This window comes from Somniosus microcephalus, chromosome 4 (assembly GCF_052327205.1).
Source record: "Somniosus microcephalus isolate GS21.2 chromosome 4, FLI_Smic_1.0, whole genome shotgun sequence".
NCBI lineage: Eukaryota > Metazoa > Chordata > Chondrichthyes > Squaliformes > Somniosidae > Somniosus > Somniosus microcephalus.
Window position 1 is genome coordinate 100,816,382 of NC_140990.1, and position 14,379 is coordinate 100,830,760.

Genomic DNA, 14,379 nt, shown 5'->3' on the forward strand with positions numbered 1-14,379 from the left:
TTCCTTTCTTACCCCGCGGACGCTGCTTAGCCCTTGAACACCGGCCACGCTCTGCGCGTTTTCCTGCGCACCTCTCTCGTTGACGCCGCTTGGTCCTGAACCCCGGCTGCGCCCTGTGCACTTTACCCTCTCTCTCTTTTTTTTCCGTCGACGCCGCTCGGTCTTCAACCCCGGCTGTGCCCTATGTGCTTTACCCTCTCTCGTTGACGCTGCTCGGTCTTCAACCCCAGCTGCGCCCTGTGCGCTTTACTCTCTCTCTTACCCCGTCGACGCTGCTCGGCCTTTTTCTGTGCCGTCGGTCGGCTCCAGCCGCCGCCGTCCGGGAAGGGTCTGCGCCGTAACTGCTGCCAGCCCGCTGCGCTGGATCGTCATGACTGGAGAACCAAGCCCAGCTCTCCACAGCCTCCTCTGTGATGCTCAAGTCCTCTCCGGATGGTCGACGCCCGTACTGGTGGAATCGGCCTTCTTCTGCAGAGTTGCAGGTAGGTTCGAATCGACTCATCGCCAATGTTAAATCCGTGAATTTTGATGTATGGTGTCCTTCAATAAATCGACAGAGACTGCAGAGGAACAATCAACAGGTGTTTACTGGATGAGGGTTACTCTAAAACTAAAAGTACAGATTCCTACTCAGGGTTATATACAGGTGTGGTCACTGCCAGTACTACAGTATACAGGAGCTGTAAAAAGTAGTTCTCCCCTTAAAGGTACATACACTACAGAAACAAGAGATTAAATCAAAGAGACTATCAAAATCAGCAATGACAATTACAAAGATCAGAACATTTTAAAGGCGATCACATGCAATATGTGTGAAGGAGTTTTTACTAAATCAGATCCAAAAAGGGTTAAATGATACAGATAATAACAGATTTCAAATCTTATGCAGGGTAGTTCTATAAAGGGGTGGACACTGCAGTTCAGTCTATAACGCCCACAAGCCGTGTACTCAAACGGAACAAGCTTGGGGTTAGATGTGGTAGAAAGTGAACTAGGTGAGAATCTTTATAATCTAGAGTAAGAAATGCCCCAAAATGAAACAGTCAGTAACAGAACATCAATGTGTCTCCTCTTATCACAGAGAAATCAAATATTCAATACACTGAACAATAGCAAAATACTGCGGATGCTGGAAATCTGAAATAATGACAGAAAATGCTGGAAATACTCAGTAGGTCAGGCAGCATCCGTGGAGAGAGAAACAGAGTTAACATTTCAGGTCTGTGACCCTTCGTCAGAACTGGAGAAAGTTAGAGATGTAACAGACTTTAAGCAGGTGCAGAGGCAGGGGAAGGCGGAGGGAGGAAAGAACAAAAGGGACGGTCTGTGATTGGGTCAAAGGCAGGAGTGGTTCAATGTTACAAATGGGGATGGCAGAATCATCAACACCGGCTGCCTGAAAAAATAGGGGCAGAGGTTATAGTCTGAAACTGTTGAACTCAATGTTGAGTCCAGAAGGCTGTAATGTGCCTAAACAAAAGATGAGGTGCTGTTCCTCCAGCTTACGTTGAGCTTCTTTGGAACAGTGTAAGAGGCCGAGAACGGAGAGGTCAGAGTGGGAGTGGAGCGGAGAGTTAAAGTGACAAGCGACTGGACGCTCGGGGTCACCCTTACGGACTGAACAGAAGTGTTCTGCAAAGCGGTTACCCAATCTGCATTTGGTCTCCCCAGTGTAGAGGAGATCGCATTGTGAGCAGCGAATACAGTATACTAGATTGCAAGAAGTACATGTAAATCGCAGTTTCACCTGGAAGGAGTGTTTGGGGCCCTGGACAGTGGGAATGGAGGAGGTAAAAGAGCAGGTGTTGCATTTCCTGCGCTTGCACGGGAAGGTACCGTGAGGAGGGGAGGGGCTGTTGGGGGTGATTGAGGAGTGGACCAGGGTGCTGCGGAGGGAGCGGCCCCTTCGGAATGCTGAAAGGGGAGGTGAGGGGAAGATATGTTTGGTGGTGGGATCACGCTGGAGGTGGCGGAAATGGTGGAGGATGATCCGTTGAATGTGAAGGCTGGTAGGGTGAACCTGAGGACAAGGGGAACCCTGTCGTGGTTCTGGGAGGGGATGGGGTGAGAGCAGAAGTGCTGGAAATGGACGGATACGGTTGAGGGCCATGTCAACCACGGTAGAGGGGAATCCTCAATTGAAGAAAAAGGAAGGCATATCGGAAGCACTAGTATGGAAGGTGGCATCATCAGAGCAGATGCGGCAGAGACGGAGAAACTGTGAGAATGGAATAGAGTCCTTACAGAAAGTGGGGTGGGAGATAGTGAAGTCTAGTTAGCTGTGGGCTTATAGCAGATGTTTATCAAAGTCAACATGGATTTACAAAAGGTAAATCATGCTTGACTAATCTACTGGAATTTTTGAGGATGTAACTGGTAGAATAGATAAGGGAGAACCAGTGGATGTGGTGTATTTGGATTTTCAGAAGGCTTTCGATAAGGTCCCGCATAAGAGATTAGCGTGCAAAATTAAGGCACATGGGATTGGGGGTAAGGTATTGACTTGGATAGAGAACTGGTTGGCGGATAGAAAGCAAAGAGTTGGAATAAACGGGTTGTTTTCCGAGTGGCAGGCAGTGACTAGTGGGGTACCGCAAGGATCGGTCCTAGGACCCCAGCTGTTCACAATATATATTAATGATCTGGACGAGGGAATTGGATGTAATATCTCCAAATTCGCAGACGACACAAAGCTGGGTGGGAGGGTATGCTGTGAGGAGGATGTCGTGAAACTCCAGTATGATTTGGACAGGTTGGGTGATTGGGCAGAAACATGGCAAATGCACTATAATGTGGATAAATGTGATGTTATCCACTTTGGTGGCAAAAACAAGAAGGCAGATTATTATTTGAATGGCAATAGATTGGGAGAAGGGGAAGTGCAAAGAGACCTGGGTGTTCTTGTGCACCAGTCGCTGAAGGTAAGCATGTAGGTGCAGCAGGTGGTTAAAAAGGCAAATGGTATGTTGGCCTTCGTAGCAAGAGGGTTCGAGTACAGGAACAAGGATGTCTTGCTGCAATTGTACAGGGCCTTGGTGAGACCACACCTTGAGTATTATGTGCAGTTTTGGTCGCCTTATCTGAGGAAGGACGTTCTTGCCATGGAAGAAGTGCAGCGAAGATTCACCAGGCTGATACCTGGAATGGCAGGAATGACGTATGAGGAGAGATTGTGTCGATTGGGCTTATACTCACTGGAGTTTAGAAGATTGAGAGGGGATCTCATCGAAACCTAGAAAATTCTGTCAGGCCTGGACAGACTAGATGCAGGAAGGCTGTTCCCGATGGCCGGGGAGTCCAGAACCAGGGGTCACAGTCTAAGGATAAGGGGTAAGCCATTTAGGACAGAGATGAGGAGGAATTTCTTCACCCAGAGAGTGGTGAAACTGTGGAATTCTCTGTCTCAGAGGGCGGTGGAGGCCAATTCATTAAATATACTCAAGAAGGAGTTGGATATATTTCTTAAGGCTAAAGGGATTAAGGGATATGGGGAGAAGGCAGGGACAGGGTACTGAATTTGGATGATCAGCCATGATCTCACTGAATGGCGGAGCAGGCTGGAGGGGCTGAATGGCCTACTCCTGCTCCTACCTTCTATGTTTCTATGTTTGTCGATAGCCTATCCTCAGAAATGGAGACAGTGAAGTTGAGGAATGAAAGGGAAGAGTCACAGATGGACCATGGGAAGGTGAGTGAAGGGTGGAAATTGGAAGCAAAGTGAATGAAATTTTCTAGTTCAGGGTGAGAGCTGGAAACGACACCAATAGTCATCAATGTACCAGAAAAAGAGGTGAGGGAGGGGACCTGAGTAGGAATGGAACAAAGAATGTTCCACTTATCCCATGAAAAGGGAGGCATAGCTAGGGCCCATGCGGGTTCCCATAGCAACACCTTTAATTTGGAGGAAGTGAGTGGAGTCAAAGGAGAAGTTGTTCAATGTGAGAACAAGTTCAGCCAGGCGGAGGAGGGTGGTGGTGGATGGGAACTGGTTCGGCCTCTGTTCAAGGAAGAAGCGGAGCGCCCTCAGGCCATCCTGGTGGGGGATGGAGGTGTAGAGGGATTATAAGTCCAGAGTGAAAAGGAGACGGTTGGGGCCAGCAAACCGGAAACTGTTCAAATGGCAGAGGGCATTGGAAAAGTCACAAATGTAGGTGGGAAGAGACTGGACAAGGGGAGCAAAAATAGAGTTGAGATAGGAAGAAATCAGTTCCGTGGGGCAAGAACAGGCTGAAACAGTGGGTCTACCAGGGCAGCCCGGTTTGTGGATCTTGGGAAGGAGGTAGAAGCGGACTGTGTGGGGTTGGGGGACTATGAGGTTGATGGTCATGGAGGGAAGATTTCCAGAGGAGATGAGGTCAGTTACAGTCTTGGAAACAATGGCTTGATCTTTGGTAGTGGGGTCATGGTCCAGGGGGAGGTAGGAGGAGATGTCAGAGTTGGCGTTCAGCCTCCACACAGTAGAGGTCAATTCGCCAAACAACAACAGCGCCACCATTGTCAGCAGGTTTAATGACAATGTTAGGGTTGGATCGACGAGAACGGAGTGCTGCAAGTTCAGAGGGCGGTCGGTTGGAGTGAGTGAGGGGAGCACAGAAATTGAGACGGCCGATGTCATGCCAGGAGTTCGCAATGAAAAGATCTAGAGAGGGTAAGAGGCCAGAGGGAGGGGTCCAGGTAGAGCATGAATTCTGAAAGCAGGAGAAAGGGTTTGCTGTGCAGAGGGAAGACTCCTGGCCAAAGAAGTAGGCAGGGTGACAAAGGCGATGGAAAAAGAGCTCAACGTCATGCCGAGCTCGAAGTTCATTGAGGTGGGGGCGTAATGGGATGAAGCTCAGGCTTTTGCTGAGGACTTATCGTTCAGTCTCAGAGAGGGGAAGATCAGAGCGGATAGTGAAAACACGGCAGAGGGTGAGATTGGAAGAAGGGATGGTGTCAGAAGAAAGTGAAGGGGAGGAATGTTCCGGAGGGGCGTTGGTGTCCAAGAGCTGTTGAAGCTTGCGATCCCTGACAGCCGAAAGGAAGAAAAAAAGTTTTCTATTGAAGCACCAGATGAGGCAAAGGATGAAATGGAACTGTGGACCAGGACATCTCTGAGATAGAGTGAGTTGGTGCTGCTGAAGAGAGAGGTCGAGAGTGTTCATGTGGCAATGCATGGCGTTGAGTGTGGATCTCAGGATGTGGCGAGAGCAGTGGTTCAACATTGAGTTCAAAAGTTTCAGACTATAACCTCTGCCCCTATTTTTCAGGCAGCAGGTGTTGATGATTCTGCCATCCCCATTTGTAGCGTTTAACCACTCCTGCCTTCCACCCAATCACAGACCGTCCCTTTTATTCTTTCCTCCCCTCCGCCTTCCCCTGCCTCTGCACCTGCTTAAAACCTGTTACATCTCCAACTTTTTCCAGTTCTGACGAAGGGTCACAGACCTGACACGTTAACTCTGTTTCTCTCTCCACGGATGCTGCCTGACCTGCTGAGTATTTCCAGCATTTTCTGTTGTTATTGAATACACTGTGTTTGAAACAAAGCAGATTTATTCAATATTTATACAGAATATTAATCTCCAACCCAGGTATAGGGGTTATTAAGATCAGCAGAAACACACTCTAACTGCTAGAATGAACATGGTTGAGTGCTCAATGCAATCCCAGTAAACCCTGATCCATTCACTAATGTGGCCTTTCAATGGTGGTGTTTTTACCCAGCATTCCACGCGGGGTGAATGTGCCGCACCTAGATTACTGGAGCCCAGTGCGCAGGCGCGGGACCGCCTGGCTTTAGAGCATGCGCGGTACGTGTCATCGCGGAAGACGGATGATGCGGAAGACAGGTCCAAATAAATTGAGAAGCGGCCGAACGGAGTGGAGTAATGGACCGGCGGCTGGGCGGAGAGGTTTCATAATCAACTGTTGTAGGCCGCAAGCCGCGATTAATAATCCGGAGGTCCCGCGTTTGCAGCTTCGGGGCTTCTCCCGGTCACAGGTCCAAGGTAACGGCCGCCATCTTGATTCAGTGAGTAGCAAAGCGCATGCGTGGACATTTTGGTAATGAACCAAGAATGGGCGGGGCTTCAGTGTCTGTTCCCAACCGGGTCCTAGTGCCCGGGATAGTAAAACATTGACTCAGTTATTTGATTTAGACTCTCCACACTTCCGATTTCTCACCATCTCTCCTGAAGGCGCTGGTAAACGTAGAGCATACTGGTAACATCCCATAGAATTGTAACAGAAGAGCCCCAGAGCTGCCCCCCACCCTTGTACAGTCCCAGGGTTGGAATCCCCATGTACAGTCCCAGGGTTAGAATCCCCATGTACACTCCCAGGGTTAGAATCCCCTTGTACAGTCCCGGGGTTAGAATCCCCATGTACAGTCCCAGGGTTGGAATCCCCATGTACAGTCCCAGGGTTAGAATCCCCATGTACACTCCCAGGGTTAGAATCCCCTTGTACAGTCCCGGGGTTAGAATCCCTATGTACAGTCCCGGGGTTAGAATCCCCATGTACAGTCCCAGGGTTGGAATCCCCATGTACAGGCCCAGGGTTGGATTCCCCATGTACAGTCCCAGGGTTAGAATCCCCATGTACAGTCCCTGGATTAGAATCCCCATGTACAGTCACTGGATTAGAATCCTCATGTACAGTGTCAGTGTTAGATTTCCCATGTACAGTCCCAGGGTTGGAATCCCTACGTACAGTCCCAGGGCTGGAATCTGCATGTACAATCCCAGGGCTGTAATCGGCATGTAAAATCCATGGGCTGGAATCTCCATGTAGAGTCCCTGGGCTGGAATCTCCATGTAGAGTCCCAGGACTGCAATCCCCCAGTACAGTCCCAGGGTTTGAATCCCCCTGTACAGTCCCAGGTGTAGAATCCCCCTGTACAGTCCCAGGTGTAGAATCCCCCTGTACAGTCCCAGGGGTAGAATCCCCATGTACAGTCCCAGGATTAGAATCCCCATGTCCAGTCCCAGGAATAGAATCCCCATGTCCAGTCCCAGGGTTGGAATCCCCATGTCCAGTCCCAGGGTTAGAATCCCCCCTCCCCCCCCCCCCCCCCCCAGTCCGGTCCCGGGGTTGGGACCCCCCCCCCCCGAGTCCGGTCCCGGGGTTGGGACCCCCCCCCCCCCAAGTCCGGTTCCCGGGGTTGGGACCCCCCCACCCCCAAGTCGGGTCCCGGGGTTGGGACCCCCCCACCCCCAAGTCGGGTCCCGGGGTTGGGACCCCCCCCACCCCCAAGTCGGGTCCCGGGGTTGGGACCCCCCCACCCCCAAGTCGGGTCCCGGGGTTGGGACCCCCCCACCCCCAAGTCGGGTCCCGGGGTTGGGACCCCCCCACCCCCAAGTCGGGTCCCGGGGTTGGGACCCCCCCATCCCCAAGCCCGAGCCCCTGGGTTGGGACCCCCCCCAAGCCCGAGACCCTCGGCCCGGGGCAGCATCGAGCGCAGGTCCCCGGCCCCGAGCACGAGCCCCCGGGCCCGGGGCAACACCGAGCACGGGTCCCGGGCCCCGAGTCCGAGCCGGCGGACGTGCTGTCAGGACCCCAGCACCATTAACCCCAGGGAGCAGCACCTCCCCCAGACAAGAAGCACAACAACTTGCATTTATACAGAAAACATTGGTGGGAGTTGTTTATAGGCCCCAATAGCAGTTGTAATGTAGGGCAGAGTATAAATCAGGAAATTAGAGGCACATGTAACAAGGGTAATACAGCAATCATGGGGGACTTTAATCTACATATAGACTGGGCAAACCAAATTTACAGTAATAGTGTGGAGGACGAATTAATGGAATGTATGCAAGATAGTTTTCTAGATCAGTATTATGAGGAATCACCTCGGGAACAGGCTATTTTAGATCTAGTGTTGTGCAATGAGAAAGAGTTAATTAATATCCTTGTAGTAAAGGGGCCTTTAGGGAAGAGTGACTATAATATGATAGAATTTTACATTGAGTTTGAAAGTGATTGAGTTAAAACCGAAACTAGGGTCTTAGATCTAAACAAAGCAAACTACGTAGGTATGAGGGGCGAGTTGGCAAAGGTAGATTGGGAAACTACATTTAAAGGTATGATAGTAGACAAGCAATGGCTAGCATTTAAAGAATTAATACATAATTTACAGCAAATATACATTCCTTTAAAGCACAAAAACCCCACAGGAAAAGTGGTCCAACTGTGGCTGACAAGAGAAGTTAAAGATAGTATTAGATCAAAGGAAGAGGCTTATAATGTTGCCAAAAAGAGTAGTAAGCCTGAGGATTGGGAGGATTTTAGAATTCAGCAAAGGAGGACCAAGAAATTGATAAAGAAAGGAAAAATAGAATATGAGAGTAAACTAGCGAGAGACAAAAAAAACTGTAAAAGCTTCGATAGGTATGTAAAAAGGAAAAGATTAGTGAAAGTAAATGTGGGTCCCTTACAGGCTGAGACAGGAGAAATTATAATGGGGAATAAGGAAATGGCAGAGAAATTAAACAAATACTTTGTGTCTGTTTCCTGGAAATACTGGAGAACCAAGGCTCTAGTGAGAATGAGGAACTGAAAGAAATTAGTAATAGTAAAAAAACTACTGAAGAAATTAATGGGACTGAAAGCCGATAAATCCCCTGGACCTGATGGCCTACATCCTAGGATTTTGAAAGAGGTGGCTATAGAGATAGTGGATGCATTGGTTGTCATTTTCCAAAATTCCATAGATTCGAGAATGGTTCCCGTGGATTGGAAGGTAGCAAATCTAACCGCACTATTTAAGAAAGGAGGGAGAGAGAAAATGGGGAACTACAGACCAGTTAGCCTGACATCAGTAGCAGGGAAAATGCTAGAATCTATTATTAAAGACATGGTAACAGGGCACTTAGAAAATAATAATAGGATTGGCCAAGTTTGTTGATGATACAAAGCTGGGTGGGAATGTAAGTTGTGAGGAGGATGCAAGGAGGCTTCAAGGGGATATAGACAGGCTAAGTGAGTGGGCAAGAACATGGCAAATGGAGTATAATGTGGAGAAATATGAAGTTATTCAGTTTGGTAGGGAAAATAGAAAAGCAGAGTACAGGAAACTTTGTGCTATCCGGCACCGGCGGGACTGAGCTGTTGCCGTCCCATCAAAACTGCCGGACAAACCAGCGCTAATGTTGAAACATACGGAGAGTTTGAGCTCTGTATCTGGCAACAAACCCTGTTGCTGCTTCTAAACAGTCGGCCGTACCTTGCAAGCGTCTCTGTAGCTTAGCAACAGCTTCAGCGAGACCTTGCAGAGCCTGACTGGTGGAAAAAAAAAAGCAACGAAAAGAAAAAAAAACCTAACGAAACGGCTCCTGATTTTTGCCGGTGGCTCGAGCATTCCGGACAGTTAACCTCCGGATAAACCAAAGTTTCCTGTATTTTATAAATGGTGAGAGATTGGGAAATGTTGGTGTTCAGAGGGACCTGGGTGTCCTTGTACACGAATCACTGAAAGTTAACATGCAGGTACAGCAAGCAATTAGGAAAGCAAATGGTATGTTGGCCTTTATTACAAGAGGATTTGAGTATAAGAGTAAAGACGTCTTACTGCAATTATATAGGGCCCTGCTGAGACCACACCTGGAGTATTGTGTACAGTTTTGGTCTCCTTACCTAAAGAAGGATATACTTGCCATAGAGGGAGTGCAACAAAGGTTCACCAGACTGGTTCCTGGGATGGGGGAATTGTCCTATGAGGCGTGATTGAGTCGACTAGGCCTATATTCTCTAGAGTTTAGAAGAATGAGAGGTGATCTCATTGAAACATACAAAATTCTTACAGGGCTTGACAGGGTAGATGCACGGAGGATGTTTCCCCTGGCTGGGGAGTCTAGAACCAGGGGTCACAGTCTCAGAATAAGGGGTCGGCCATATAGGGCTGAGATGAGGAGACATTTCTTCAATCAGAAGGTGGTGAATCTTTGGAACAACTGATAATGGGGTTAGTGCAGGAAAGTGGAGATGAGGTAGAAGATCAGCCATGATCTTATTAAATGGTGGAGCAGGCTCGAAGGCCTAATGTCCTCCTCCTGCTCCTATTTCCTATGTTCTTGTGTTCTTATACAGCAGAGGGAGCAACTCAGAGCCACCCCACCTCCTTTTGCTTTTCGCCTGTCCTTCCTAAATATTGAATATCCTTGGAAATTCAGCTCGCAGCCTTGGTCACCCTGCAGCCATGTCTCCATAATCACAATTATATCGTATCTGTTTACATCTAATTGCATTGTTAATTCGTCTACCTTATTACAAATGCTTCATGCATTCAGATACAGTGCCTTTAGATTTGTCTTTTTAACATTTTTAGATATCTTAACATTTTTTTGTACTATGGCCCTATTTGTCTTATTACCATTTGTTCTTACCCGGACCCTATTTGTTCGTGCGCTCCTTTGTTTGTACGCTCTGTCCCTTCCTGACACTATCTGGTTATCCTTACCCCAATCACTTTCCTGCACTGCTTCCTTGTCTTTTCTCTTTAGCATTCCAGATTTCTCTCCACCGGGATCCCCGCACCCCCCTTACTTAGTTTAAAGCCCAATTAACCCCCGGGTGTAGCGCCTCCCCCAGACAAGAAACACAACAACTTGCATTTACACAGCAGAGGGAGCAATTCAGGGCCAGTTAGCATCACGGTGGGTGGTGGATCTGGAACTCGGTCCCTGGCCTCCTGTGTAGGGCTTTCTTGTTGCATCAGTTTGAGCTGGAGTGGAGAGGGGGGAGAAGCTGCTGGGTTTAACCCCCAGTACTTCTGAGCCCAGTGGGACCCAACAATTTCCAATGTGGGACTGTGAAGGGAGGTGGATTCTAGGGGAGATTAAGTTGCTAAACAGGCACTGTCCATACAGTGTAAAAGATTATCGTTTTAGGAACAAGTATTTCTGTAGAGGCTTTCAATCCATTTTATATACACAGATTTTTTAAATTCATTCGATGTGGGAGTCACTAGCAGGACCAGCATATATTGCCAGTCCCCAGTTGCCCGTTGAGAAGGTGATGCTGCGCCGCCTTCTTGAACCTCTGCAGTCCGTGTGGTGAAGGTACTCTCAGAATGCTGTTCGGTGAGGAGTTCCAGGATTTTCACCCAGCGACGATGTAGGAATGGCGATATATGTCCAACTCAGGATAGTGTGTGACTTCGAGGGGATGCACCTGCTGTCCTTGTCCTTCTATGTGGCAAAGGTCGCGTGTTTGGGAGGTCCTGTCAAAGTTCTAGTCGAGTTGCAGATGTATAAAGTCACTCCTTCACCCCTCCCCCCTCGCTCTCTCTCCTCCCATAGAGGCCAGAGTCTTGTGTAGGCCCAGACCGGGTGGTGGGTTCCCTTCCCTGAAGGACATTAGTGAACTAGTTGGGTTTTTACAACAATCCGGCAGCTTTTATGGTCACTTTTTTCTAGTGTCGGTCCCACAAATTCCGATTCATTCAGCTCAATTTCACAACCTGCCTTTGTGTTTTTGTGGGTTCTCTCTCACCCTCCCTTTTTCCTGTTTTAAATTCATTTTACAGGGTGTTCAAAGGGGAGGATTTGCAGACGGGAAACTCAAACCAAACATCACTTCAATATCTGACAGAGACGCTCAATTCATCAGGACCTTTGAGCATGGAAGCAGAAAGCACCGTTCAGAGCGGGGAAAAACCATACACGTGTTCTCAGTGTGGACGAGGCTTCAGCCGATCCTCTGACCTGTCGAGTCACAAGCACAGTCACACCGAGGGGAGTCCGTTCACCTGCTTTGAGTGTGGAAAGGTATTCACTCAATCATCCCACCTGCTGAATCACCAGCGCGTTCACACTGGGGAGAGGCCGTTCACTTGCTCCGTGTGTGGGAAGAGATTCACTCAGTCATCCCACCTGCTGACACACCAGCGAGTTCACACTGGGGAGAGGCCGTTCACCTGCTCTGACTGTGGGAAGGGATTCACTCAGTCATCCGACCTGCTGACACACCAGCGAGTTCACACTGGGGAGAGGACATTCACTTGCTCTGAGTGTGAGAAGGCATTCACTCGGTCATCCCACCTGCTGAGACACCAGCGAGTTCACAAGTGACTGCAGGGGTTGGATTCTGATGTTTTTGCTGGTGTTAATTACATCCTGGACTGAATCATGTTCACACTGACAGTTAGGGTTTGTTTCTGCTGATGTTAATAACTCCTGTAACTGGGCTGGAGTTTAATATTCTGGATATATGTCAAATAAATCAGCTTTGCTTTAAACACATTGTTGTGGATTTTTGTCCTTCCCACCTGAGTGTTTAGCATCACCTGGCTGGAGCTCAGAAAGGACAATCTGGGGGGAGGATTGTACGGCGGGAACAGACCGACAGCCTGGACACAGCCCTTCAGGGCCACACTGAGAGGGGCAAACGGCACTTTGGTCTTTCTCGTCTCTCTTCACTGACAGTAATGTCCCCGTGCAGGTTAATCTTGAGGCCTGTAAGGAATGTGTCCCAGCTGCTCTCTCCCGTGGGTCAGAGCTCCTGGACACGGAACAGAAGGCTCCTTTACAACTGTGTTTAGAGTCATGGAGAATGCTGGAAACGTGCTGTCAAATCAGAGATTGGTGTCAAACTGCGATCTGTTCGTGACTGAAAGTGAAACGGCAGGGTTAAGTTTCCAGTCTAAAAAGGACTGGTAATTATTCTATGAAGGTTTAACGTGTTCGTAGAATCATAGAATGGTTCCAGCACAGAAGGTGGCCATTCGGCCCCTTGAGCCTCCAGTTCGAAAAACAACCGTTCACCACTACTCTCTGTTTCCTGTCACTTAGCCAATTTCCTATCCATGCTGCCACTGTTCCTTTTATTCCATGGGCTTCAACTTTGCTGGCAAGCCTATTATGTGGCACTTTATCAAACCCCTTTTGGAAATCCATGTTCACCACATCAACCGCATTGCCCTCATCAACCCTCTCTGTTAACTCGTTTAACCAACTTGATCAAGTTGGCTAAACACGATTTGCCTTTAACAAATCTGTGCTGGCTTTCCTTAATTAATCCACACCTATCCAAGTGACTATTAATTTTGTCCCTGATTACTGTTTCTAAAAGCTTCCCCACCACTGAGGTTAAACTGATTGGCCTGTAGTTTCTGGGTTTATCCTTCCACACTTTTTTAAACAATGGTGTAACATTTGCAATTCTCCATTCCTCTGGCACCACCCCCGTATCTAAGGAGGATTGGAATATTATGGCCAGTACCTCCGTGATTTCCTCCCTCAATTTCCCTCACCATCCTAGGATGCATCCCATCCATTCCTGGTGATTTATCTACTTTAAGTACAGCCAGTCTTTCTAATACCTCGTCTTTATCAACTTTTATCCTATCTAGTATCTCCACTACCTCCTCCTTTGCTATGTCTATGGCAGCATCCTCTTACTTGGTGAAGACAGATGCAAAGTACTCATTTAGTACCTCAGCCATACCCTCTGCCTCCATGTATAGGTCTCCTTTATGGTCCCTAATCTGCCCCAGCCCTCCTCTTACTACCCATTTACTATTTATATGCCTGTAGAAATCTTTTGGATTACCTTTTATGTTGGCTGCCATTCTATTCTCATTCCCTCTTTTTTTTTCTTTTTCACTTCTCCTCTGACCTTTCTATATTTAGTCTGATTCTCAGATGTATTTGCAACCTGACATCTGTCATACGCGCTCTTTTTCTGTTTCATCATATTCTCTATCTCTTTCATCATCCAGGGAGCCCTGACTTTAGTTGCCCTGCCTTTCCCCTAGTGGGAATGTACCTCAACTGTACCTGAACTATTTCCTCTTTAAAGGCAGCCCATTGTTCCATTACAGTTTTGCTGCTAATCTTTGATTCCAGTTTACCCGGGCCAGATCTGTTCTCATCCCACTGAAATTGGCCTTCCCCCCCAGTTAAACATTTTTACTCTAGATTGCTCCCTGTCCTTTTCCATAGCTAATCTAAACCTTATGATACTGTGATCACTGTTCCCTAAATGTTCACCTACTGACACTTGCTCCACTTGACCAACCTCATTCCCCAGAACCAGATCCAGCAATGCCTCCTCCCTTGTTGGGCCAGAAACGTACTGATCAAGAAAGTTCTCCTGAACACACTTCAGAAATTCTTCCCCTTCTCTGCCCTTAACACTATTACGATCTCAGTCTATATTGGGATAGTTGAAGTCCCCCATTATCACTGCTCTATAGTTCTTGCACCTCTCTGTAATTTCTCTGCAAATTTGCTCCTCTATATCTTTCCCACTATTTGGTGGTCTATAGAATACACCCAGTAGTGTAATGGCACCTCTATTATTTCTTAACTCGAGCCATATAAATTCTGTCCTTGACCCCTCCAGGACATCCTCCCTCTCCAGCACTGTAACATTCTCCTTAACCAACACTGCCACAAATCT

At 48.1% G+C, this 14,379-nt stretch overlaps 1 protein-coding gene across 2 annotated transcripts; it reads left to right on the forward strand.

The window, feature by feature from the left end:
• The first annotated feature begins 5,754 nt into the window (after positions 1-5,754).
• Positions 5,755-12,214, forward strand: LOC147119595 (uncharacterized). Of its 2 annotated transcripts, none has more exons than XM_085985170.1 (2): positions 5,755-6,010; positions 11,504-12,214. In XM_085985170.1, the coding sequence occupies exon 2, from the start codon at positions 11,598-11,600 to the stop codon at positions 12,045-12,047; it is 450 nt and encodes a 149-aa protein (XP_085841296.1). In that variant the 5' UTR covers positions 5,755-6,010; positions 11,504-11,597; the 3' UTR covers positions 12,048-12,214. The 2 variants fall into 2 exon arrangements, with proteins under 2 accessions (XP_085841296.1, XP_085841297.1); XM_085985171.1 differs by having other exon boundaries at positions 5,755-5,987.
• The last annotated feature ends 2,165 nt before the right edge of the window (positions 12,215-14,379 follow it).